Source organism: Lissotriton helveticus, chromosome 1_1, assembly GCF_964261635.1.
Source record: "Lissotriton helveticus chromosome 1_1, aLisHel1.1, whole genome shotgun sequence".
Classification (NCBI taxonomy): Eukaryota; Metazoa; Chordata; class Amphibia; order Caudata; family Salamandridae; genus Lissotriton; species Lissotriton helveticus.
This window is the reverse complement of record NC_136057.1, coordinates 469,729,167-469,755,630: the sequence shown is the minus strand read 5'-3', so window position 1 is coordinate 469,755,630 and position 26,464 is coordinate 469,729,167. Positions and strand designations below refer to the sequence as shown.

The window sequence follows — 26,464 nt, the reverse complement described above, 5'->3', positions numbered from 1 at the left end:
AACTGAGGACATTCAAGAAAATTAGGACATTTTTCTCCAAGAAGGCTAGCATAGCTATTCTGCTCGCACTAATACTGTCCCGGTTGGATTATGCCAATTCTATATATTTAGGACTCCCTGCCAGCCAAATTCATAGGCTACAGCTCATTCAAAATCAAGCAGCTAGGCTGGTCTTCCAGCAACCGAGACATTGCCACACCAAACCATTAATGAAGCAGGTTCTTTGGCTTCCTGTAATAAAGCGGTATATGTTCAAGACCGGTTGTATGATTTTTAATGCACTCCACGAATCAGGACCCAAGTTCATATCCGTCAAGATCTCAAAATACTTGCCTACACGGAATCTTAGATCAATGACAATAAACATGTTGACTGTTCCAACATTTAAACGTAAGAGAATGGGTGGCTCGCGTTTAGCGGTACTAGGCCCCACATTGTGGAATTCCCTTCCAATTGAAATCAGACTACCGTCAGAATATTTCAGCTTCAGAAAAAACTTAAAACATGGTTATTCACCCAAGTTTACTTTTAGAGCCTGAAAGATAGCTCACTTCTCCTCTTAGCGCCTTGAGACCGTTGGTATATGAGCGCTTTACAAGTTCCATAAACATAAACCATTCCTTTTTAGGTCTCGCCTGGCGTTGGAGAGCGCATGCGCTCCTCGCCTGCGAGAGCTATAGTCATGAAGTCAATTTCAAGAAGGGGACTCGAAGCCTTGCCCCTCATTTTCATTGGGTAACATCAGCCTTTATGCTAAAAGGAGGGTTTTCGGTTGCCTCCCTTTGGCTTTTTGTTCCGGCCCACCCGGACGGGCTCGCCTGCATTACAGCTGTCGTGACGAAGGTTCTTATCAGAAGCTTTGTCACGTTGCCTTGCACGCGTCTGTCCGGCTCTCTGATTGGGCCGGACAAAAAAGGAGGCATGGCGCCGAGTGTTTATTTTTGCATCTTGCTTTCACTTATATTTGTTTTTCAGATAAAAACCCTTTGGCAGGGATAAAATGATACCTACATTTGTAAAGGTTTTTTTTTATTTTTTACTGGTGTTTTGCAGTTAGCCTCAAATGCAACAAAGTAATTACTGTCCTGTTAAGGATGTAGGTATAGGTAACCAATGTTCTAACCATAGCTGTATAATAAGCAGCATACATAAAATAAACCTCACTACAATGAAAAGCGGATGTTTGATGCTGTAACAATTGTTTAAATTAAAACATTCAATTGTAGTAATAATCAGCAGTGTGAAGCACTCGATAAACACTGCAGGCCACTTCAATACAACACAACATTAAGTAGCACCCCATCTCCTAAACGGACTCTCAAAAGGTTTTAGAAGCTCTAACCGAAGTATGGGGCATAAAGGACAAGTTACTGATGTCGGAATGAAGTGTTGTCTTTTCGCCAAGAGATGCTTGTTTTTTTTTTTACCAACCATTACAGAAAAATACCGGCCACTTTTTTTTTTTTGTTTAAAATGTTGCTGTTTTTTCCACCATAATGGACTTGGGTCTCATCTTATTATTTTCGTTATACTCATCATAATCATTGTTTTTGGTTAGCCTGTTTGTCTGCCTCTTGAAATGTCAGCCTAAACCGACATGCCAGAGGTGCCCAGTATCCATAGACGATAGCTCACTGTATAAGCAGCTGCCTTCTAGGCACTGTGTGAGCGCACGCTAGAACAGCTAGCAGCCTCTCGATCCGAATACACAAGCGCAATGTTTAGAGGTAGCATAATATCCTTGATAAGAACACGTATCCTTTGCACATTCGTGCGTATCTGTGTGCGTGCTACCGGCCACGCAAAATCCTATATAACAGCACCAGCCCCGCGAGTCTCTACGGGGATGCATGGTGTCTTTGTGCTTTAGCCCGTCACTGTACCTGCACAGGCTGTGGCCCTGTCGCATGTGTTACTATACCAGCCTGTCCGTGTGCCTGGAATCACACCGTTCGTTTACCCAAGGCCCACCCCTTAAAATTGCTCCTGGGCCTAGGTAAAGTCTCTTACTATTCCAGCCCTTGTACTGTGCTTGGACCTGTACTCTGCCAACGTGACTGTGCCTTTTTTTTTTACTTTTATTTATAATTTTACCACATATAACAGTACAGCTTAATAAGCATACAGTAAGCCGCAGTTATGTAGTATGTAGCATGTGGCTCTCTGCCAAATCTTTGAAATATCAGTACATTGAATGGATCAATCCTGTCAGACATCCTTTTATGGCAAAATACAGGTTGCAGAATAATACAATGGGGATGTATTGGGATCATCAGAGGCATATTACTACAAGCAAACATTGTTGTTCCAGCCACCCTTCCTGAACGTTCCCCTGTCCCTGAGCAACAACAGAATTAAAGAGCATTTTCAGGAGACTGAAGACAAAAGAGAGCAACCATCACGTAGTGATCATGTAACAGCTTGTGGATCTGAGTCCATCTCATCTGAGCCCCGCAAAAGGAGATAGTTCTGAAGAGGGCCCCATATGTCTTTAGGCCTGGAGGCTATTGGAAGTGTTTCAGCATATGTGGTTGTTTGTTCCTGACAATAGAGTAAGCCTTAAGCTTGAGCTTGGGGGCGCGCTCCCTGACCCATCTACAGGCCACCCTGCGTTTGGCCAGCAGTAATGATATAGCAAGAAGTTTACAATATGATTTGGGTACCTGCGCAGTATAGCCCAGAAGCGCCATCAAGGAGTCCCTCTCCAACGTGCTGTCTGTCATTTTCTCTAGTGCCTCAAAGACCGGACTCCAGAATTCCTGCACTGCTGGGTAGTCCCATGCCAGATGCAGAAACCCCGCACCCGACCTACCGCATCTTTTGCATCCATCATTATCTGTTAATTTAAATCTGTATTTTTTGACAGGTGTGTAATATAGTCTTTGTAGGAATTTATAATGTATCACCCACAGTCTGCAGCTAGCAGAGATTTGCGTGGTCTGAAGACAGCAATATTTTCATTGATCAGTAGTCACCTCCTGTCCCAACTCCTCGCTCCAGTGTGTGCGGGCCAAACTGGTGATTCCCTCTTGTTGTACACGTATGCAGCTGTAGAGGCCTGACACTAAGTGTTTCCCGTCTGTAGACCCTAGCATTTGATGTAGTGGAGCGAAGTTCGTGGGTTCTTGTGGGAAGTCTGGTACGACTGACCTTACCCCCTGCCGCAATGAAACGTATAGGTTTCCAGAGGTGTAGGCTGTATCCCTTGGAACATATGGTCTAGGGAGCGGAATAGTCATTCATGGAAGAGGTCTCCCTATGTGGTAATATGAATACGTTTGCATAAGTTGAGAAACCCCCTTTCTTGCAGTAGCAAAATACAAGGGTGATAAGTCAGCGGGAGCCGCGAAGAATAAAAGAGGTGTGAAGAAAGGAGTGCAGTTATGCGGTTCCATGTGTCAACCGTGCTTCTGACCGTTGTGGGCGGCGTTGTTCGGGTAGGGCCATGTATGATACCATTCAACGGCACAGGGTCAGCAAGCCAGTCCTCCGTAGCCACCTGCGGCATATACCTAAGGGAGTAGACCCAGTAATAGGCATAATGAGCTTGCACGCTAAGAAAATATACTTCAAAATCTGAGATGTCAAATCCACCCTGGTCGTACAGCCTCGTAAGAAGGAACCATTGAAGTTTCGGCTGCTTCCCTCCCCAGAGCAGTCTAATTAAGTCAGTGCATAAGGTTTGGAAAAAATAAGACCCAGGGTGGTAAGGTATATTTAAAAAAAGATATAGGAAATGCGGAAGTATAATCATTTATATGAGGGGGCTGCGCGAACGAGAGGGGTAGCCAGATCCAGCGCGTGACGTTGTTGGTTAGTCGGGTGATAGCTCTGCCATAATTAAGCCGTATTGTGTCTTCTCTGTCACAGGTCACTTGTATGCCCAGATATCGAAGATCACTGTCGCACCACTCCAACGGAAAGTCAAGTGGAAATTGAGGAACTGCTGATGTAAGAGGGAAAACATGGGACTTTTCCCAATTAACACTTACGCCAGATAATCTACCAAACACTATGAATTCCCACAGCAGGGGATTTAAGTTCTGTTGGGGATCCCTGATATATAATGTCACATCATCTGCGTACAATGAGATCAGAATCTGACGTAAGCAGCAGCGGAACGCCTTATCTTGATGACACTGACGAAGCCTGGAGGCCAGCGGCTCAATCGCTATGGCGAATAAGAAAGGGGATAATGGGCATCCTTGCCGGGTACCCCTGGAGATGGAGAACATGGGAGATAGAAGTCCACTTATCAATACCTTGGCAGTGGGTTGGTGATACAGACATCTAACCCAGGAGATGTATAGAAGCGGGAAGCCCATACGCTGTAATACTCCGAAGAGATAGTCCCACTCCACAGAATCAAATGCCTTAGTGGCATCCAAAAAAAACGCAGCAAGCGGAAATTCTGGTGCCACTGTCTGGATCAAGGAAAAAAAGGTGTGGAGATTATAAGTAGTGGCCCTACCCGGGACAAAACCTGACTGGTCCAGAAGTATGAGCTTATCCATCAGCAGAGTTAGGCGATTAGCCAGAACTTTTGCCAATATCTTTGTGTCGCAATTTATTAGCGACAACGGCCGATAGGAGTCGCAGGAGCTAGGAAATTTTTCAGGCTTCAAGAGGGATGTGACCAACGCCTCCCTCATTGAGGGGGGAAGTTTCCCAATTTCCAAGGATTCCTCATACACTTCCTTTAGAACTGGTGCCATGATGTCGATATAGCTTTTATAAAATTCAGCTGGAAGACAGTCTAGACCCGGTGCCTTCCCATTTTTCAATTGCATAATTGTGTCTCTGATTTAGTCTATCTCAAAAGGAAGGCATAGAAATTCCTTCTGCGTATCACTGAGACACCCAAGTGCTACTTCCCCCATGAAGCTGTCCAGGTCCACTGGTCCTCGTCGTTGCGTAGTGTATAGCGCCTTATAGTGCGCGGTGAACGTGTTAAGTATGTTGAGTGTATCCCGCTGTACTACCTGCCCAGGCCCTCTCAATTTCTAATATATGAAATGTGAATCGCGGGCCCCTAGTCACCACAGTCAGTGCTCTTCCCGGCCTCTCCTTTCCGTATCTGCGGGCCACCCAGTAGCACCCCTTGAACTTCACCTCCCTTGTCCTCATATTCTGATAATTTCCCCCGGAAATCTTTCTGCACCTGACCCGTTTCTCCACGTCCCATCCGCGCTTCCAGTTGTTTCAGCTCCAGTTTCCGGATTGTTCCCTGTATGTCCCTCAGGACCCCAAAACTCTTTGAGATGCAGAACCCCCTTATTGTAACTTTAAAAGCCACCCATATAACCCCCACGATGTCCAATGACCCCTTATTTCTGAGGAAAAAGTCCTTTATCTCCTCACCTAGTTCAGTCTGAAAAACTGTGTCCAACAAAGCATTGGGTTGCAACCTCTAGCTAGATCTGGGTTTATCATATCCTGGAGGAGTAAGCGAAAGTTTCACGAGGCAGTGATCCGAGAAAGTCCTAGCAGGGTCCTAACGATCCAAGACTTCACCCTCAATACGGAATTATCCTCCAGTGTCATCGCTCCATCCCATTAAGCAATAGCTACTACATTGCAAAGCTGTATGATTCAGCAGTTGTTCATTGAGAGAGTCATAGTTTCTGAAAGTATACCGTATGCTATTATGGTCTTAACATTCAACCTCCCTAGCCCTACCCCCCCTCCCCCCACACACACTGAAGCATCCCAATTATGCCAGTTGCAATCATCCCTTCCCCCTCCCTGGTACCCAAAATCCAAACCATTGCAATAAGTGTCTGACTCAACGCAGAGTAGACCTAGGAAAGAAAAAGAAAAGACCAAACAAAAACAGGTACAACAAGAAAAAAGTAGTGGGGTACACCCGTTTGGGGAAGTACTGCTGGGTGGCACACCTGTACCTCTTGCCATTCCAGGTGTCTTGCGTCGTTAATCAAGACCCTGAATAGGCTTTGATGGTGTCCGACTGTCTGTGATCTATATGTCCCAAACGACATTCGTGTTGTCGCTGTTATCTCGGTCCCCGAGTATATGGTATTGTGTCTTGCATACGCCTGCTGTGTTGCAGTCATTGTTGTGGTCATAGTGAGTAACAAATAAAGATCAACGTGCACTCACTTATCTATGTAAATTTCATTACGCACCCGGTAATTGTGCCCTTGGCAAGTTTTCCATTGAGGATGACGCTTTCTGCTGTCTCTTCAGCTGTTTTAGGAAGTCTTTGACCTGCTGAGGATTCGTGAAGAACTTTTAGTTCCCCTGGTGCGTGACTCGGAGGCGGGTAGAATAAAGTAAGGCATAATCAATCTGGGCCTGCCTCAACTTTTGTTTTACAGAGAGAAATTTGCGTCGCTCCTCCTGGACATGTATCGTTAAGTCAGGAAGCATGGTAAAGGGCACCCTCTTGTACTGCAGTTTTTTTTTTCCTGGCCACCCGCAGGGCCACATCTCTGTTCCTATAATTCAATAGGCGCGCGATGATAGGCCTGGGAGTGCTACCAGGGGGAGGTCACGGGCCAAGGGAGCGATGAGCTCTTTCAACGATGAAGTGAGGGGATAGGAGATCCGCTCCCATCACTGCTAACAGTAACTTCTCAATATACTTGCCCGTGTTCGTACTCTCCGGTATCCCCAAAACGCGAAGATTGTTTCTTCTGCTTCTCGCCTCAATGTCCTCTTTTATGGGGGCTATGATCTTTAGTAGCTTATCCATTTGTCACTGCACTCTGTATGTGTGTGACCGTGTCCTCCACCTCTGAGATTCTCTGTTCAGTTTCTTTTACACATGTCTCAAGTCCGTCGATTTTACGGGCCTTTCGCATCCATAGGCGTCGTCATTGTGTCCATCTTGTCCACGATAGACGCGAAGCCCTGCCGCACCTCCGAAAGGATCGATTTCATGTTGTCGCCTGCTGTTTGTAGTTCCTGCTGCGACCCTTCATCCCCATTATCCGCCTCAGCCAGCAGGTGGCGCGTGTTCCTCTTTGCATCGAAGGTAAGCCGTGGTTGGCACGCATCGGGCTTCACCATCCTGAAACACACACCTGTATTGGGCTATAGTATGTGGCTCGACGTGAGGGTGGTGGTAATCTGCTATACATTCTCAGTAGCGCCTCCTTATCTAGTGGTCTCTATTACAGCATGTAGGGCTGTGCTGCGTGACCCCACAGCGGTGGGGAAGGAAAACACCACGAAGCCTGTGGCTTGGCTAGCAGTTTCTACGCTTCAGTCCCAATATTGTTTGTATTATGCTGCAGTTATTGCGTCACGATTAGAGCACCTCCTCTGACCCACCTCTTTGCCGCTAATATGGCCGCTGCAGGCCCTACTCACGCCATACAGTCCGCGTTCAAGTCAGCTCGACGCCGCTCCTGTGCGGGCCTTTCTTATGCCATCCGCTCAGATTTCCCAGCGAGGTCCCTTCAAATAGGCTGGCCTTCTCAGCCCAGCACTTCCTCGCCTTCAGGGTATAGCCAGTTTTGTCCTGACGTTTACGGTCGGTCTGCAACCCACATTAGCCGAAGGGCTGTTGCAGCTCCTTCTGTTTACATCTCCCTCTGCCGCCTTTATTGCGGACGCTCGCCCGGCTTACCAGCGGTAAACCCAGGGTCCAGATTGTGATGTGCCTTCCTAGGGAGCACTCAGCACTCTCTTCCTGTCGCCAATACTCCGCGGCGGCCTGGATGCCGCGTGGGAACCGCGATGCTTGTGTGCCTGCTGTGTCCCCGCCTCAGCACCAGGTCCGTCAGGGGCCGTAGCCCGGTCTCAGCTGCTCCCTGCCGACAGCTGTTTCAATTCACCACGGGCGCATCTGGGACCAGTCCCGCTTGTGCCTCGGTGGCTGGGCCGCACTTTCCCGTGTTTTCTTGGGACAAGGATAATTAATGGATCTCAGCGCTGGACTGCGGGAGCCTCTCACAGTTTTTTATTTTTATTTATTTTATTTAAGGAGTTTTATATAGCGCTAGCCTGACCCGAGGGTATCGGAGCGCTTCTCAACAGTATTTGAGTAAGATTCATGGAATAAGGCCCTATTCTACATATAGGTATGGAAAGTCCTCTTGAGCTAAGTAGCGTTGAGGTAGTACGCGAGTCCTGAATTAGCCTTCGCTCATGTGCCACCTCGCGCCCCCGTGACTGGGCCTTCTTAACCTGTGAGTGCCCTCTGTGTGTTATACTTTCTTCCCCTTGGCACCGCGGCTGAGTCTGTACAGTGTCTGTCTCTACTGCTCAGAAAGCTGGGCCTGTCTCTGGTAACCATGTTGGTAGGGAAGAGAGGGGATACATACTCCAGTCTGCCCACACAGGGGGGCTTGTAGCCCACCAGGGTACCATGGAAAGTTAATAAGGAAAGGAACGTTTGGCATTATAGCCTGGAAAAGGTATTGGATCTACACAAACCACAGAGCCTTGAACTGCCCTCTTGGGTCTAGTTTTCAGAACGTTCTGGGGTAGGTAGGTGTCCCTGGGTGCCTGCTGGCCCTATGCCCAAATACCAGAGCTACGCAAATCTACAGACAGAATTACATTCAAAGTAAAAATCTTGATTTCTCCACAGATAAGTTTGCAAACGCAGAATAGTAGAACATTTATTATTTATTGAATTTCCCTCCATTTCTGGGATCAAATGCAAGTCAGTGCATTAGAAAAGAGATTTTGCAAAACACCCTCTGATAAAATGGGTAAACTCTTAATCAGAGTTGTACTAATAACCACTTCTCCAACCTCAGTTTCTCAGACACATTTTGAAAATAAAAGCCTTTCCTTCACACCCATTCTTAATTCATAAGATTTTACCTAAAAATAAATTGATGCATGGTTGGTACACAATGAAAAATTGTTATAAACTACAGCTTGGTTGATGGCGGTGGGTATCACATGTTTTTGGACAATCAAACAAAATGTATCCCTACTATCTGAATAGCAAAAAAAAAAAACAGATGAAAACATTGCCACCTATTCCTGTTTTTCATACTCCGCTTCATTGGTTTTTTTAACATCAGTAATTCTTTTTTGGGGGGGAAACCATAGACGATCTATACAAATGACCCCTTTCTTAATTCAAAACAGTGTTAATTTATAGACATGTCCAGCTTTTAAAGATCACTCACAAACTGCAAGTTGGTCGAAAGCACACAAACATTAAAACGGCAACACTGTTTTTTTCCACTCCTTTCTTTTCCAGAAAGCTAGGAATCTTAGCACATCAAACATTTGGTTGATCCCATACAATTAAAATGAAATAAAAAATTGTTGTTATAATATGTCAAGTTTTTCAATCCTTCAGTGGAATTCAAATGTGTTGGGTTCACCAGACTCCCCAAAATGTGTGACATAAAGGATGCAATTTTGGCCTGGATATCTTTTTTAGAAACAAAGTATGAAGACTATGAGCGAGCTAGCCAGTATGTCAATAAGCACTGGCAAAGTCAGTGGGTATGGCATTGGTCTCCAGCCTTTTGATTTTGTTTCAGTTTTTGATGGGAAGGCCGAGGAAACAAAACAGACACTTTACATGGGAAGCTTCAGCACAGTCATTAACATCTGAATGATACCCTTACACTTAGGCGATCTAACATTATTTGGCTGGCATTTATCACCTCACCACCTTACTCGTGACAAATGGCAAAATCCCTTGTGATCATCGATCATGAGGGCAATTTGAAATTTCAGGACAAAGCAATGGTGGTCTCAGTTTTTACAAGTTACAAAAAAATCTACTCTTTCTCCAGAAGAGGTGTATAGTTCAGCCGTCACAGCTTACATTTTATTTAGGATCAATTAGTGTTACCAGCCTTTTCTTGGGTATGCTGGGTATCTTTTGAACATGCTTCAATGTGGTGCAAAATCCCTGAAATTGTAACTTTATTTCAAAGGTCAAGAAAGTCTTGCACACACGCATAGCGGAGCAGAGAGTAGAGTTGAAAGTCCTCTGCATTGCTCAGAAGTTTTTTTACAACTGTGTTACAAAATCACTCTATGTTGATAAAGCCCTAAACTCGAGCCCACCATTACTCTCTGAAAATATGTGCCTATTGGCAGGCCTCCTCATCAGAAGAGTACTTGCAGGTGTTCCTTCTGCTGCCTGGTTCCTACTCTTTGGAACTATTTTCCTCAGGAATTGAGCTGGCGAAAGCTACTTACTTTTCTGTTACAAATTATTGTTTTCTAGTCTTTCAAGAGTTGGTAGGTCTTTGCTTTGTAAGTCCTTGTCTTAGGATTGTGTAGTGCATTAAGTTAGCTGTTCTAACAACTAAAGGACAACGTACAACACACTTGTAATTGGATTAGATATGAATGCTCGGATTGAAAGAATGTTTAAGAATCGTTTTAAATTTAAAGTGAATGTGTTCTACGGAGTCAGCAAAACCTGCTACTGAAGGTAGAGTAGATTCTTAGTAATTGAGGCACCTTCGGCACAGGATAATGTATGGCGGCGGTGTTGTTAAATGTCACTTTGAGGGTCAAAATCTAAAGAGATTAACGGCTTGTGCATTCACTGAGAAATCTTGATTCTGGGTTTTACATATTTCAATTGGAGGAATTTCCAGTCACACAAACATATGTATATATATAGATATATATATATATATATATATATATATATATACACACACATACATATACATACATACACACACACTTTTTTAATGATTTTCACGGTTTGTACATTACACCAATTTATGGTGCATTGTGACATACACAGCTACAGGATCATACTTAATCACACATAATTGCTAGCAAAAATGCAGAGGTTTGCTGAAAAAACATGCTTGCTCGCCAAATAGGTTATTGGTGGTGTGGTGCCGTGTATGCAGTAAGTTCAGCAAGACAGAAAACAAAAAGAAAAAGTAAAGAGTAAGTGTAACAAGGATTTGCATATTTATTGTCTCCAAAGGTGGCACCATAAATAAGCCCCAAAGGGGGGCAAAGCATCTTCTTAATACCATTAAAAGTGGTCAACTCAGTTGTTCTCACAATATCAGTGTAAAGGCTTGTAGAATATTCTTGAAAAACTGAGAGGACGTTACTAAATGACATTTCACATTCAGACGCACCAAGGATCAAAACAGTAATTTACCAGTTGGGGTTGGATGCTTGAATTCCATGCTCGTTGGTTACAATCACTTTGTAACAAGGCACATTTCCAGGGTTGGGTTTCTTTTTCTCTTCCTCCATAATTTCTTCAATCTCTTCAGCCTCATCTTCCATCTCCTCCACCAGCATGATCCCAAACATCTCTCCAGCATCGAATATCTGTATATAGTAAGAAGGATCTGCATTACATTTTGGTAGCTACAAGGAAACAACACTGATTATGCCACTTTAAACTGTATCACTAATTACTTACAACAATCCAAAACACAGATTACGATTTATAAAATACAAAATGGCACCACTTACAAGTACACTGATGCCATACACCTAAGACGCCTTAAGCGGAGCTGGGATGGGATGGGATGTGGGTCTTAGCACAATTAAGTAATGATTACAGCCCTGACAATCTCACAAATCTAAGGCACATGCAATGAAGAAAACGCAAGCAAATGATAATAAACAAATTATTAAACTGTTAACTTCAGAAAAAAAATATAATTGTTCTAACAATCAATTTAAAAAGCAAGGAAATGGCCAGTGTTGCCTTCTTACTGTACAATGTACTGTTTGCTGAGCTCAAAGTTGTTGTTGCTGCCACCTAACCTGTCAATCACAGCGATCTATTGTGTGGGTCATGGGAAGAATTTCAAAACTTTTTCAAATGTGCCTCCAGTAACTTCACACAGGGAAAGGGTAACTTTGTAAAAGTTACTTTTTCTTAACATGTATTCAAAATCTGACAAATACGAAATTGGATTTTTATTTTTATTTTATAAAATAGAAATTGGATTTCTATTTTATGAAATAGTTGCTTATTTTTCTAGCTAGTTCTGTTCCAGATGTACAGTTTTAATCTGTACCCTTGTTTTCCACATAGGAAAGTTATGCCTACCACAGCGAAAAATAGCTATTGGATACTAGTCAATGTAAGGGCATTTTAATATTCAATTTCTACATGTCCTACTTTTAAATAACATGCGCTCTACTTTGTGGGCTACAAGGGCCACATATGAGTTACTAATTACTATTTAAAAGGAAGGTTTTTACATGTCAAAGGGTTCATTTTGACAGGCAGTAGTGCATGTTTCACACTATTGCAATCAGGAAACAATTGCAGGCCTGAAGCCATGTGTGCACTGCCACTGTAGTGGAAGGCACAAAAGGTGTTGGAGCCCACAAGTGGCATTTAACTTCCAGGCCAGAGTACATTTTGTACCATATTGCATATTAAATATAGCAATTAAGAGTATACTAATTTGATCACATGTAAGGGGGGACCATGATGGCATGCAGCACCATGCAATCGCGGATCTCCATCTCCGAGCTTAAAGAGTGTTCCACCTCCTCCAAGTTGCCTTAACGTGGTTCCCACAGAGTACACAACCTGTAGCATGGGAGCATGTGTACAAGCAGGGGAAGAGCTGGGGGCGGACAGTCTGTGGAAATAGAAAAGAAACTACACCGGTGAAGTCATAGCAATTGAGAACATACTTCTAGAAAAAAATAAAAGTAGAGAGAGGACTAGTCGTACAGTAAAACCAAAAGCACGTATGGCCATATTCAGGAAGGAGACTGAAAATTTCCCTAGCAATAATGACAAAAAGTTTCAATTCAATTAATGAAAGATCCAAGGATTATGCTAGACATTTACTGGTTTTCTCACAATAATCAATAGAAGCTACTGGAGGTAAAGTGCACAGAGTTCTAAAACCAACATAAACATAGGGTGCAGCAAAGGGCAAGAAATCTGCAGTAAACACGCAGAATAGGTGGATTTTCTATACAAAGGTTTAGTAAAACAATGTGATTTTATGTATGGCTCAAACCAAATAATCTGTGCAGCGTGAAATCACATGAGCTCGAAAGGACTTTTCATTTGATCAGAATTCAAAGTACAACCTGATTATTTATCAGGTGCGTTGTATTCTCGTCTCATGTCAGACATTGAGCTACCGCCCTTTAACAACCATTCACACATATGGAATACTTCATTTACTGAAGTTCCGTTATTCTCAAGATTGCTATGCCTACACATTTGTAGTGAATAAGTGAAGGCTCAGAGTTCCATGTGCCACAAATAGGGTTTCTTGTTTTTAGATAAACCCTATTATCAACATGTAAAACTTTCTTCATTCTACCATACTCACCTTCAATGAAAATAAGTTGGGCAACACAATTGTTTCTTTTACTACTTCTTTCTCGTTCGATTGCATGAAAATTGTACATTTTTAAATATAGAGCAGGCTTCAGAAGCACACTTAACACCTTCCTGCTAGGCCAATGCCTGCAACATCTTGCCAGGCAACTTTATAAATTGGAAGAGGAGGGTCAGCACAAGGGTCGTTTTTAATCAGGGAAAAAAACAATGTAAGAAATTAACAGGATTAAATCTCTTAAAAATGTTACTTACGTTCACGGAATAGATATTAATCAGTATGTGCAGCTTATGTGTGTGCTGCAACATGTGCTGTGTGACTCAAGTGTCATCCCTGAGATCAAGTCACGCATATTTACTCATTCAAAGGCCATATGTTCATTTCCTGCTCCAGGTGGATGTCAAGATGGTGCTCTGTGGGAGCACAGCTGCTACTCTAATCCACTGGTACAGAGCCTCTCGGTTTGGCATCCTCTCAAATGTTAGATTACACTTCAAAAAAATGTGCTGATCCACGGAGCTGGACCCAGAGGCACAAGTGGTCTGTTCCCATAGCTTTCCAATGTGGTTAGGCAAAGCAGAAGGAATTCGAGCTTTAAGCACATTCCTCAGGAAGGTGGAAGGGAAGGCTCGGATTCAATAACCTGGCATAAATTCAAACTGTTCACCGTGTCACCGCCTCCAGCCCAAGTAGTGCCAGTGGTGCTGAAAGCACTGCCCCTTTTCCCACATAGCGGTGCACAGCATTTAAACAAATAATGTTGCCACGCTGCAAAAAGATGCAATAACTGTTTTTGTGCATGGATGCGAAGAGGGCCAAATAGTGATTTTTGTCACTTCCTTATTCGGGGCCTACAGCTTGAAGCACAGCCAATATATTTGGTCTGTACTGATGATATGTGCTCCTACAAGAATTGATCCATCTAAAACTGCAAAAGCCATACTACCATATACAAAAAAGTTGTTTCCATTTTTAATATTAAGACTTCAAGTCAAGATTAATTTTAAGGGGGAAAAAAGTATGCGAGCTCTGGCAAATTATGAGAAGAGTATGATGTATGGCTATTTAGAACATGACATGAGACACATACAACATCACAAAGCTGTCTTCTAAACTTCTAGACGAAAGCGAATATGTGAAATTACCTATTATACAGCTAGTTTCGAAAATTGTAGAAGTTCTATCCTTTAATTAGCAGAGTGTGAGAAGATTAACCCCGCCTATGAACAAGTATGATCCTGAAAACTATGATAAACCGTTGCATGCCAGAAGATTAGTAACAACGCCAACGCAGGTTTCAGACTGGCAACAGGGTGCTTGAACAGAACAATACATGTTTGTACGCTTACAAATAGGAGAAGACCGGTAAAACTGGTTCTAATTAACACCACATGGAGAGGAAAACCATGAACGGAAAATTTAATTTAGTAAAAGTCAATTTAATCGTTCTAAAAGAAACATTTCTCATCAGAAGAAATGCTTAAAGACTGACTCAATGACAAAAGATAACTGTGAACTGCATGTGTTCACTATAAACACATACTGAACCTGGAGCAGCCATATACAAGTGAGCGGTAACAAGATCCTGATATTACAGAGAATGTCTACTCGATATATAATTTATAAAAATCCCAAACTAATTGTATGTGACCGTAGAAGGGACCAAGGGGACAGGGCAAACAAGATTGCTGAAGTATTGTAGATCTAAAGGGGCGGGGTCTTGGTGTTAGAAGTTTAGGTCTGATGGGAAGGGGTGGATGCTAGGATGTGACCTAAAGGCACGAGTTCGTAGATGTGTGCAGAAGGTGCTACGAGTGAAAGAACCATTGGACACACGCATAGGATGTGATTGAGGAGGGGGTAGGATCTAGAGTTGTATAGAAGGATGCATCAGAGATTCTAACAAGCAATTAGACCAAATTTTAAGAGTCTGTCCGTTTTAGTACATTTTGGGGTCTGAGTGATGAGACATTGAAATGTTAAAGATGAGCCATTTAAAGGTCAAGTGCTCAACAACAAAATGCAAGGTAAAAAGTGATCCTTAGCTCCAAGCGTGGAGAACGCAAATATGCATTTAGCATTTTCTCATTAATGTATCACCTGCTTCTTCCTCACGTACAAAGGGCGTCTTCTCTTCATGAGATCTGCATTTTACTCATGTATATCACATTTTCTTCACTCGAATGTAAATAAAGCATGTCTTTAGTACTCGCAGGAAGGGCATTTCTGTCACCAAAAAGTGTGCACTTCCAACATCATTCACAAAATGTATTTACAGCCTTGTGCATATCTGGGTCTTCCATTGTCAAATATCATGCGCTTCCCTCAATTAGTTTGTCAGTATATACTGGGTGTAAAGTCTATACTGCTCTTCATTATATATTCATTTTATACACAATGTTCCCAAATCACACTTATTTACATAGTCTGCAGCTTTCATTTGCATAATCGTTTTCAAACGTACAGGGGTATCTCCCTTTTACATTCACTTAAATAGTTTGTCAACTCGATGTACATCACCACCTCACTACAATTTATATATAGAGCTTACTAATACATATTCCCCTGAAAACGTAGGGCCTTGCCCCATTTATTTAGCGAGCTGAGCTAAATAAACATGCACTATTCTAAGTCCATATTAAGCTACAATGGGGTAACCCAGTATCCCTCAGAACCTGGGCAATACTAAAGTGTGTAAACAATGGTTCTGTCGGGTTCAAACAAATTACTTCCACATATTACTGAATTAACTCAGCACTTCATTTCTTTTGAGAAATGAAGTGCTGAGTTAATTCAGTAATATGTGGAAGTAATTTGTTTGAACCCGACAGAACCATTGTTTACATACATACAAAGTCCAGTCATGCACACAATACTTGAAATCCTCCTGACGACAGCCGGTGTGTGTCATCATTAAACGCTAATCGTGTATGGTTGGACTAAACTACAAAAAATATGCTACTGTTAAATATTAATAATAGTTCATCAGGGGTATTTATACCTGCACAGGTTTCTTTGGGACACCAGTAAACGAGGTATTTTGTTTGCTCACAATTGTCACTTTTGCCTCATGTAACTTAACGTTTGCGTTTGCTTTTGTAATTTGTTCACTTGCAATTTTCTCCTCATGTATCATTACTGTTCCTACTTTGAAGCACTCTGATACCTTCGGGTAAAGTCCGCGCTATATAAAAACGCATAAAATAAAATAAACAAAATAAAAAATAAAACTCATGGCATGATTTCCTTACATGTGCATTCATCCCCCCACTACGTATAGCATTCAAATGTTGTTACTCCCCTTACTTAAAAAGTGTACAATTGAGGAGGATCGCTCAGAATGCACATCTTTAGGGTTTCCTTTTCTACATATGGTCTCATCATGCACATGGCAGTAGCTCTGCTCGGTGGCCGCGTGAGAAAGTGCTGAAGACAGCAGTGCGATGAGGAACACCTGTCAGGGAGCCCTCAGGCTTTCCCTGGGGTGTCTGTGCTGCTCGCAGAGGCTGCCGGGTATGTACCAAGAATTGGCACTACAGGTCGATTCACAATCCCACTTATAAAGAGGTGACTCCGACCCACCTCGTTCGCCAGCTTGTGGTGCAGGCTCTCCCAGTAGAGCGAGGGGATCCCCGCCGCGCGCAGCGCCGGGGCATGCAGCACCACGAAGTCGCTGAACTCCATCTCGGGGCTCCGAGGGTTTTCCGCCTCCTCCATGTTGCCTTCGCTGGTTCCCAGAGAACACGCAAACCCTACAAAGTATGGAAGCGTCTGTGCACTGCAACAGTCTGGGACAGAGCTGGGCGGTGCACCCAATGGAAACAGAAAAGGGACTAACGCGGCGACGTCACAGCAAATGAGAACTTACTATTAGGAAAAGTAAAAGCAGAGAACAGACTAGCCTTTATTTATTTTAGTTAAATATGTATGCGTTTTTATATAGCAGGCGAACACTTACTTGGGAATGAGATTGAAAAATTCCTAGTAGTGACGGAGGGTTGAATTTCTTCAAAGCCCAGGACTGAAGCTTAGTGGCTTTGGTGAAGTGTAAGTAAGTAAGTAGATAATGAGAAATTTCCTAGTTACCACAAAGGAAAGTTTCAATTCTATTAAGGAGGCGGAGGCGAGGATTTTGCTAGTCCTTTCTCCATTTTATTGGACAGCAAGTTAGTAGTAAAAGAAAAAACATCACATCCAGGACTACCCAAACCAACATGGCAGCGGTAGGCCTGGTAACGTAACAAACAATCAGAGTCCAACAGTTCGTATATATGGAGTCCCAGCTGTTAGTCCTTCCTCTTTCGTGGGAGCTGCCGCAGGGAAGAAGTCATCCATCCACTAGTCCGTTTTTTGATCGGAGCCTAGGGAAGAGAACAAAATAATAATATCTCGTCCAGAACAATGTCGAAGAATTCAAGAACATTGCAATGGAGTAGAAGAACGAAATGCAGATATAACTTAATGAACATTGCACAGCGTAACAATGAAAACATTAAAACTCAGAAAAAAGGTATACTCCCTTAGACGAAGTAACAAATCATATTCCAGTTACGGGAGGGCAGGCTCGATAAAGCCTGGGTGGGAAAATCCTCGCCTCCGCCTCCTTAATAGAATTGAAACTTTCCTTTGTGGTAACTAGGAAATTTCTCATTCTATGTCAGGGAGCGGAGGCGAGGATTTTGCTTGTTCAAAGCCTACTCACCACCAACGAAGCAGCCTCATGGATTGGTTTAAAGTAGAACTTTTTGAAAGTCGAATCTGAGGACCAATCCGCTGCATTCATGATATCCTCCAGGCGTCCACCTACCTGAATAGCCTTGGAAGCCATTGCACCTCTAGTGGAATGAGCCCCAAAGTCAGTGACGCTAATCCCAGCTTCAGACATTATCCACCTGACCCATCTGGCAATGGTGGGAGAGGAAACTGCCTTGAAAGGCTTCTTAACCGCTATAAGTAATTGTCTTTCGCCCGGAGGGCGGAGCTCAAGAGTAACATCCTCATATGTCTTAAGGCAACGAACAACACAGAGCTTTGGCGAGTCTGGGAAAGCCGGGTAAGTTACTGACCTGGTATTACATTTAGTTCTTCTGGAAACAGTAAATGTAACCCCTTCTGGGGTAAAAACCCTGGCTGACACGTCCAGAGCACGAACATCTGAAGCACGTTTACACGATATCAAGCAGAGGAGAATCGCTAATTTGGCCGAAAGCTCCTTGCGGGAAAGGTATTGATTATCCTGCCAGGACTTTAGAAAATTCAAGACCACATTAACATCCCACAAACCTGAATAACGAGGTTCTGGAGGACGCGAAAGGCGAATACCTTTAAGGAGTTTACAAACCCAAGGGTGCTCACCAACCGGAGAGCCATCAACGAGGGCATGCCCAGCAGAAATTGCCGACCTGAAAGAATTAATGGTGCTATACGCCAATTTCTGCTTGAAAAGATCAGCGAGGAAGTTAATCACGTCGGTGACAGAGGAGCCCATGGGATCCAGGTGTTTTCCCACACACCAAACGAACCCATCTGTTCCATGCCGATCTATACCGCTTAGTGGTGTTAGGAGCCCAGGCTCCTCGAATGAGGAGCTCAGCGTCTCTCGAAAGCGAGTCACAAGACCAACGTCCCCTGAAATCCTCCATGCCATGAGACGTAGATGGCCCTGGAGAACCAGCGGATGTGGGTGACCCAATGGATCCGTCAGAATGTGGTCGAACGACGGAAGCCGAAGAGGCTTGTCCCAGGATAGTTCCAAAAGAGAAGGGAACCAGCATTGAGCTCTCCAGATTGGCATGATCAGAATCAGAGAGGCTCTCTGCCTGCGGACTTGAGCCGCCACCCTTTGAATGAAAAGGAAGGGGGGAAACGCGTAAGCTGGAAACAGGGACCAGTCCTGTAGGAAGGCATCCACTGCTTCCGCCCCCGGATCCGGTTTCCAGCTGTAGAAACGGGGAAGCTGGGCGTTCCATCTGGACGCAAATAAGTCCATTACTGGAAGACCCCAAAGGTCCGAAATTCTCTGAAATACGGAAGGATCCAGTCTCCAGTCGCTGGCATCCCGGAAATTCCTGGATTGCCAATCCGCAACAGTGTTCAGGTCGCCTGGGAGATACTCCGCCGTGACAGAGATCTGGCGAAGAAGGCAATAGTTCCAAAAGTCCTTCGCAAGGTCCGCTAGAACCTTGGAGTGCGTGCCTCCCAACCGATTGATGTACCTGACCGCAGTCGTGTTGTCCATCCGAAGAAGCACACAACACGAAACCTTGGTCGAGGTGAAGGAGCGGATGGCGAACGAGCCCGCAAGGAGCTCCAGACAGTTGATATGGAGGTGAAGTTCCTCCTCTGTCCATCTGCCGCCCACCGAGAGGGAGCCGCAACGGGCACCCCAACCCTGGCGACTGGCGTCTGACTCGATCACCAGATCCGGACGGGAACCAAAAATCGCCTTCCCGTTCCAGGCATCCATGTGATCCAACCACCAGAGGAGTTCCGATCGGGCTTCCAGATTCAAGGAAATCAGTTCCGAGTAAGTAAGACCCTTGCGGAGGTGAAATGCCTTCAGTCTCTGAAGAGCCCTGTAATGAAGAGGGCCTGGAAAAATGGCCTGGATCGATGAAGAGAGTAAGCCCACAATCCTGGCCAGTTGGCGGAGGGATACTCGATCCCGTCGAAGAACCTTGCGAATCTCCTTCTTGATCTTGGAGATCTTTTCGGAAGGAAGGTGAAGAGTCGCATCCATAGTTATGATCAGAAAGCCAAGGAAAGTCATTTCCTGTCGGGGAAAGAGGTCCGACTTCTGGGCATTGATGATGAATCCCAGAGACTGAAGGAGGGTTATAGTAACCTGAAGATGGTGAAGAAGGAGGTCCTTGGACTGACACATTAAAAGAATGTCGTCCAGGTAAACAATCATACGAATCCCTAGGGTCCGGAGATGTTCTACCACCGGGCGCAGGAGTTTGGTAAAGCACCAAGGTGCTGAGGAAAGACCAAAGGGAAGCGTAAGAAATTCGTAAACCTGATTCTTCCACAGAAACTGGAGGAATCGACGATGAGGAGGAAAGATTGGAACCGAAAGATAAGCATCTTTCAGGTCCAAGCGAACCAGCCAATCGTTCTGTAACAAAAGGTCCCTCAGAAGATGGATGCCCTCCATCTTGAAGTGTCTGTAAACCAACCACTCGTTGAAGGAGCGGAGGTTGATTACTGGTCTGAACCCTTTGCCTTTCTTTTCCACCAGGAAGATGTTGCTGAGGAAACCGTTTGGGTGAAGCGCCGAGGGGATAATGGCGCCTTTTTGTAACATCGCCCGAACCTCCAAATCGACAAGTTCTTGGTCTGAAACAGAAAACACTAGAGGACGAGGACGAGAAAGCTGAACAGGGGAACCGTAGAATTCGATGTGAAACCCCTGAACCGTCTCCAGCACCCAAGGATCTGAAGTTATTGACGCCCAGGCCTGGGGAAACAACGCTAACCTTCCCCCCATTTGAACCAGAGAGATGATTCGAAATCTTACCATTAAATCCTCTGGAGTTGGACTGGAATCCACCACGTCCTTTGCCTTGGCCTCTGCCTCCTCTGGAGGGGTAAAAGGTACCCTGTCGTCCATCGTTCCAGCCGTTATTTCGTTTGTACTGGCCTCTAGTGGGGCCTTGCTGGACCTGACGGCCGGAAGAGCGACCCCTGCCTCTGCCGGCCCTGCCAAAAACCTTTCTGGGGAAGAATTTTTTCATCGAAGCCTGAGCCTTGTCCAGAGCCGAAAAGGTTGCCACAAACTTCCCCAACTCCTTAACAAAGGGGTCCCCAAACAAAGCACCCTGTGCAATAGGGCCTGCCTCCGAAGACGACAACTCCCCTAATTTCGGGTCAATCTTAAGCAGTAAGGAACGTCGCCGTTCTGCAGAGAGCGCGCAATTGGCATTGCCAAGAAGGCACATTGCCCGTTGCGACCAACCAGCAACGTCATCAACAGACATCGGTAAGCCCGACTCCTTAGAGCGTTGGGCTGTTTCAATAATTTTAGTGAGAGGGCCCACCACATCTAGGAGTTTATCCTGACAGGCTTTCCATGACCTATCAATACCCTTTTTAGGGTCTTTGATATATTTGGCGAAGAAGGTACACAACTTGGGATCTATCTCAGGGGTGCAAGCCACTCTAAAGGGAAGGGAAGGGCGAGGGCACTCGGAGCGCAGACGGAGTCGGACATCCTGAGGTAAAGGCTGTCGAAGCTTAGCTGCGACATAATCAGCAGTAGACTGCTCAGGAAACCACTCCGATGACCTAGGTCTTACAATCGTAGATGGGTCAAACATATTAGGAGGCGCAAGATCACCCTCCGTAAGACTAGGAGCACTGGGCTTAGGGCGCCAAGACCTGCTCACATCAGAAAAATCCTCTGAGGAAGCATCCTCATCCTCATCTACGTATTCGTCCTCCTCATCATTTCCCTCAAAGGGGGACCCTTCCTCCGGGTCAAGGTCCTGGGTGGCAAAACCACCAGTCTCTCCGGGTGATTCTTCCCCCCGGTAGGGTGCGCTTCTAAGCGTGCGCGCACTCTTACGGAACACTTCAGATAATTTACTGAAGCCCTCCAGGTGCCCCGCGTCACGCTTCCTGGCCGTACGTGGTAGAGCACACGGAACACCACTGGACCCTGCCCCACTGTCCCCAAAAACACCAGTATCATTCTTAAAAACATGGGCTGACAGTCTGTTTACACTGTCCTGCAGAGGTGCCAGAGCTTGGGCTATCGCCGAAGAGAGAAGCCTGTCAACCTCTGCAGGAGGGTGTAAAGGGGTCAGTTGTGGCTGAACATTAGGAGCCACCACCTCAACAGTTGAAGGACTTGACTGCATATTAGCAGAAAAACTGGTACCCATACACGAACACCCCAACTAAATACAAGGGGAAAAAAACCCTTCACACAGGTACCAGGCAGGCTAACACAATAGAAAACCTGAAACACCAAAATTCTGACAGAAAAAATAATTAATTCAAATAATTTCAGTCAGAAAAATACTTCTTGCCGTCTAAAACGGCGTCAGTGTGAGGGAAGAGGCCGGCAAATGACAGAAGCGCAGTGCCTCAGCGCGTTTCTACTCAAGCGCGAAGAGCGCTGAGGAGAACAGCTGATCGGCGTCAGAAGCCGACACCAAGATCGCGCACGCGCGAAGAATGAACGCTCGGGCTGAAAGCCTACCGCGTTATGGAAACACAGCCTACAATAAGGCAAAGTCAAATACAAACAATCGCTATCAAATAAAGCTGTCAACAATCACACAAAAATCTGCCACGACAAAGATATGAAGAGCGTGACTTATCTTGCCGAGGCAGCAATGGAGAAAGAGGAAGGACTAACAGCTGGGACTCCATATATACGAACTGTTGGACTCTGATTGGTTGTTACGTTACCAGGCCTACCGCTGCCATGTTGGTTTGGGTAGTCCTGGATGTGATGTTTTTTCTTTTACTACTAACTTGCTGTCCAATAAAATGGAGAAAGGACTAGCAAAATCCTCGCCTCCGCTCCCTGACATAGAATTTATTGTCTGGTTAATTAAAACTTGTACAAAACCATGAAAGAAGAATTATAACGGCAGGGTTCATAATTTAAACAGATTAAAAATAACATTTCATAAACTCCCATTCCTAGTACTAGCTGCAATGAGACATGCATAAAAAAGTATTATTCATTCCTTTGGTAAAATACATTAAACGTCATCTCATAAAACATCCGTACATTATACTGGCTATTGTCCATAGTTGTTGTATGATGCAGTACAATGGTAAAGGGTTACAACCTTTCAATACAAAAACGAGTTACCAAATGATTTCCTTGTAAGAATCTGTAGTAATGCTGCTTAGCAATAAATCGATGACCCAGTTGTGTGGTATTACGCTTCTTTATTTATACAATCAACTTATCTGAAGAGCGCCGAGCCGGCGCTGTGCCTATGTCGGATGTCGCGCCCCTTCACTCCGGTTGCGCGCGCATCCTCTAAAATGGCCGCCGCACGTCACGTCATGACGTGACGTGCATAAACTAGTAAGCGCCACTACATATCTCCCCCTTTTTCCAAACAACAATAGAGTCACTTACAGTTCACTGTTCATCTCGTAGTCTTGAAACCTGGAGGGCCTCACCACAAACCTACCACTCCTGGTCACCCTGGTGGGGTTCTCCGGGGGGCCTTGGCTCTGCGCCTCGTCACTTCTTTCCTTTCTCGGCCCAGCTGCGGTCTCTTCTGTGCTCCTCCTTTGTAAGTCTGCATCAGTTTCTTGGTGATCATTCACTCTCCTCTCCTCTACCAGTTCATCTCTGGCACTACCTCCTCCTTGCTGCTCACCAGCGTCTTGTTCCATCTCAGCGTTCAGTTCATCCCTGTCTTCCCAGTCAGTTCCAATTTGCTTCCAATGCAGGATCTTGTTACACCTGGCCATGCGGTCTTGGGACCACACATTCCCATCACTCAGCAGGGCCGCCCGGTCATTGCATAGAGGAGGCACGGTAGTAGCACGTCCCACTGGCGGCGTAGGGGTTCTTCCAGCCCCATGATCATCCCCTTGAGAGTGCGGTTGAATCGCTCGACCAGTCCGTTTCCTTGCGGGTGATAGGGGGTTGTGAATCGGTAGGTGACTCCGCACTGTTGCCATAGGGATTTCATATATTTTGAAATAAAGTTCGTGCCCCTGTCACTGACGACCTCCCTGGGGAAGCCCACTCGAGAGAAGATCCCCATTAAGGCTCGCCCTACCACTGGTGCTGTTACAGTTCGAAGGGGAACCGCCTCAGGATAGCGGGTGGCGTGGTCCACCAGGACCAGGATGAAGCGATGCCCTTGTGCTGTTCGGGGGTCCAGGGGCCCCACAATGTCTATTCCCACCCTTAGGAACGGGGAGGTCACCACGGGGAATGGTTGCAGGGGGGCCTTGAGTTTGCGGCCGCTCTTCCCGCTGGCCTGGCAGGTCGGGCAGGACCGGCAGTGGGTGGAGACGTCATTTCTCATCCTAGGCCAGTAAAAGTGAGTCACCAGGCGGTTGTATGTTTTGTCTTGCCCCAAGTGTCCAGCCAGGGGGACATCATGGGCCAGGTTCAAAAGGAAGTCTCTGAAGCGGAGGGGCACCACCAGCACTCGACTGGTCCCCAGCTCCGCTACTCTTTGTTCGCTGTACAGCAGGTCATTGTCCCAATAGATCCAGTGGGCCCCTGCGGTGTCTCCTGCGCTCTGGGCGAGCGCTTGCTGTCGCAGTCCCTCGAGGGAGGGACAGGTCTTTTGCTCTTGCCGGAATTGTTCTTGGGTGGGCCCCCCTTCCTGACGCCACTGAGCCAGGTCCGGAAGGTCTTGGGGCTGAGCGGGCTCTTCTTGGGGCTGTTCCGGGGTGTCGGTAGGGATGGAGTCTCCCTCCGGAGCGATCGGGGGAGGAGGTGCTGGCCATGCGGGTTCTTCAGATCTAGGGATGGTGTCGGCGGCCATGGACCGGGTTGTTACGCACGCCCAGCCCGGGAGGCCTAACTTCCCCAGGTGCTCTCTTCTTTCAACGGCTGCCCACGGGGAACTCTCGAGATCGTTCCCCAGGAGGCAGTCCACGGGGGCATCGTCGCGGACAGTCACTTTTAGCATCCCGGACACTCCTCCCCATTCGAAGGGGACGCAGGCCATCCGACACAGGCTCTCCGAATTGTCGGCCGATCGGACGGGGCAAAGAACATTTGGCAGGATTTGTTCTGGGGTCACCAGGTGACAACGGACGGCCGTCACACTGGCCCCTGTGTCACGCAGGGCTTCGGCCTTACGCCCATTTATGTTCACCCACTGGCTGTACTTCCTGGTGTTGGCTGGTAGGGGAGCCCGCGGGATCAGGTCTCTCCCCCCTAGGCAGGCCAGGGTCATGGCGGCAGGTTCCCACTCGGGCTGCTCCTGCTCGTAATCTTCAGGCTCCTCGGAGACTTGCTCTTCTCCTAGGGCGGCGGCAGCCACCTGGCGGGGCCCGGGGGTCTGGTTCTTTGGGCAGGTCGGGTCACTGGCATAGTGGCCGACTCGCTGGCATCGATGACACGTAATGTTGGCTCGGAACCCCGGGCGCATCGGGGGGTTGCCCCGGCCGGCCGGGGGCGGGGTGTAGTTCGCGGGAGCGGCCGGGACGGCGTCTCTGCCCCGGCCCGGGCCTCCTCCTCCTCCTCGGGGACGATGATGACCTCGGTTGGGTCTGTTCTGCTCATTGGGCCCACTTCGGGCCACTCGGGTGCTCTCCCATCGGTCAGCCTCGGCGGCGAGCTGCCGTGGGTCAGTCAATTTACTGTCGAGGAGGTGCTGCCTGAGCTCGACGAAGCAGTTGTTGGAGAGGTGCTCCCACACAATGAGGTTGAAGAGCTGTTCGTAGGTGGTTACGTTGCTACCCTTGATCCATCCCTCGAAAGCTCGGCTGAAATAGTTCACATATTCTATCCAGGTTGTACCCGGGATGCGGGTGCAGTTGCGGAACCTCTGGCGGTACATCTCGGACGTCAGCCCATATCGACTGAGGAGGGCGGCCTTCATGTGGTCATAGGACGTCATTTGATGGTCCGGAAGCTGCAGCAGGGCATCACGGCCTTCATTGACGAATCTCCCCCATAGACCGGCCCCCCAGTCACTTCGAGCGATCCGGTGGGCAGTCATGGCGATCTCGTAGGCCTTGAACCACTGCTGTATGTCGTCGTTCCGGACATATTCCCGGACCACATCTTTGGGGATGTGGACCTTCTGTTCGGTAGTACCTGGGGGGCGCGGTTGCTCGGGCACCCCTGGGTCTTTGTTCTGTTTGCGCATCTCTATCTCCGCTAGCTTGCACTCGTGTTCGTATGTCAGTCTTTTTTCTTCGAGTTCTCTCTGTCTCTGCTTCTCCTCTCGCTCTTCTTGGAGCCGTAAGTGTTCTAAGTTCATCTTTTGTTCTGCCAGTTTCAATTCTCCGTCTAATTTGAGCCGTGCCAGCTCTAACTCGTGAAGTCTATTTTTCTCTCGTTCTCGGATCTCTTCCCGGGAGAGATCCGTTCTCCTTTCTTCTGTCAGGGTGGTGTTTGTTTCCGGGGCTTCGAGGTCCCGGGGTCCGGCGGTATTTGTCTCTGCCCAGGATTCTAGGGCGTGTTTGAAGTCCTCTTTCGTGCTCAGACCGGTGGTAGCAATGCCTAGTTCTATGCAAAATTGTTTTAGCTCTCGGTGGTT

General features: G+C 46.2%; 1 protein-coding gene across 1 annotated transcript in view; it reads right to left on the bottom strand.

The window, feature by feature from the left end:
- TTLL12 (tubulin tyrosine ligase like 12) overlaps window positions 1-17,100 on the bottom strand; it is a 256,888-nt gene extending 239,788 nt beyond the window's left edge. The window contains exons 1-2 of the mRNA XM_078673878.1: window positions 16,839-17,100; window positions 11,084-11,259 (exon numbers count right to left, since the gene is read on the bottom strand). Of these exons, the coding sequence (XP_078530004.1) occupies window positions 11,084-11,259; window positions 16,839-16,973 (311 nt within the window). The 5' untranslated portion in view covers window positions 16,974-17,100. The remainder of the gene's footprint in view (window positions 1-11,083; window positions 11,260-16,838) is intronic.
- Between the last annotated feature and the right edge of the window lie 9,364 nt (window positions 17,101-26,464).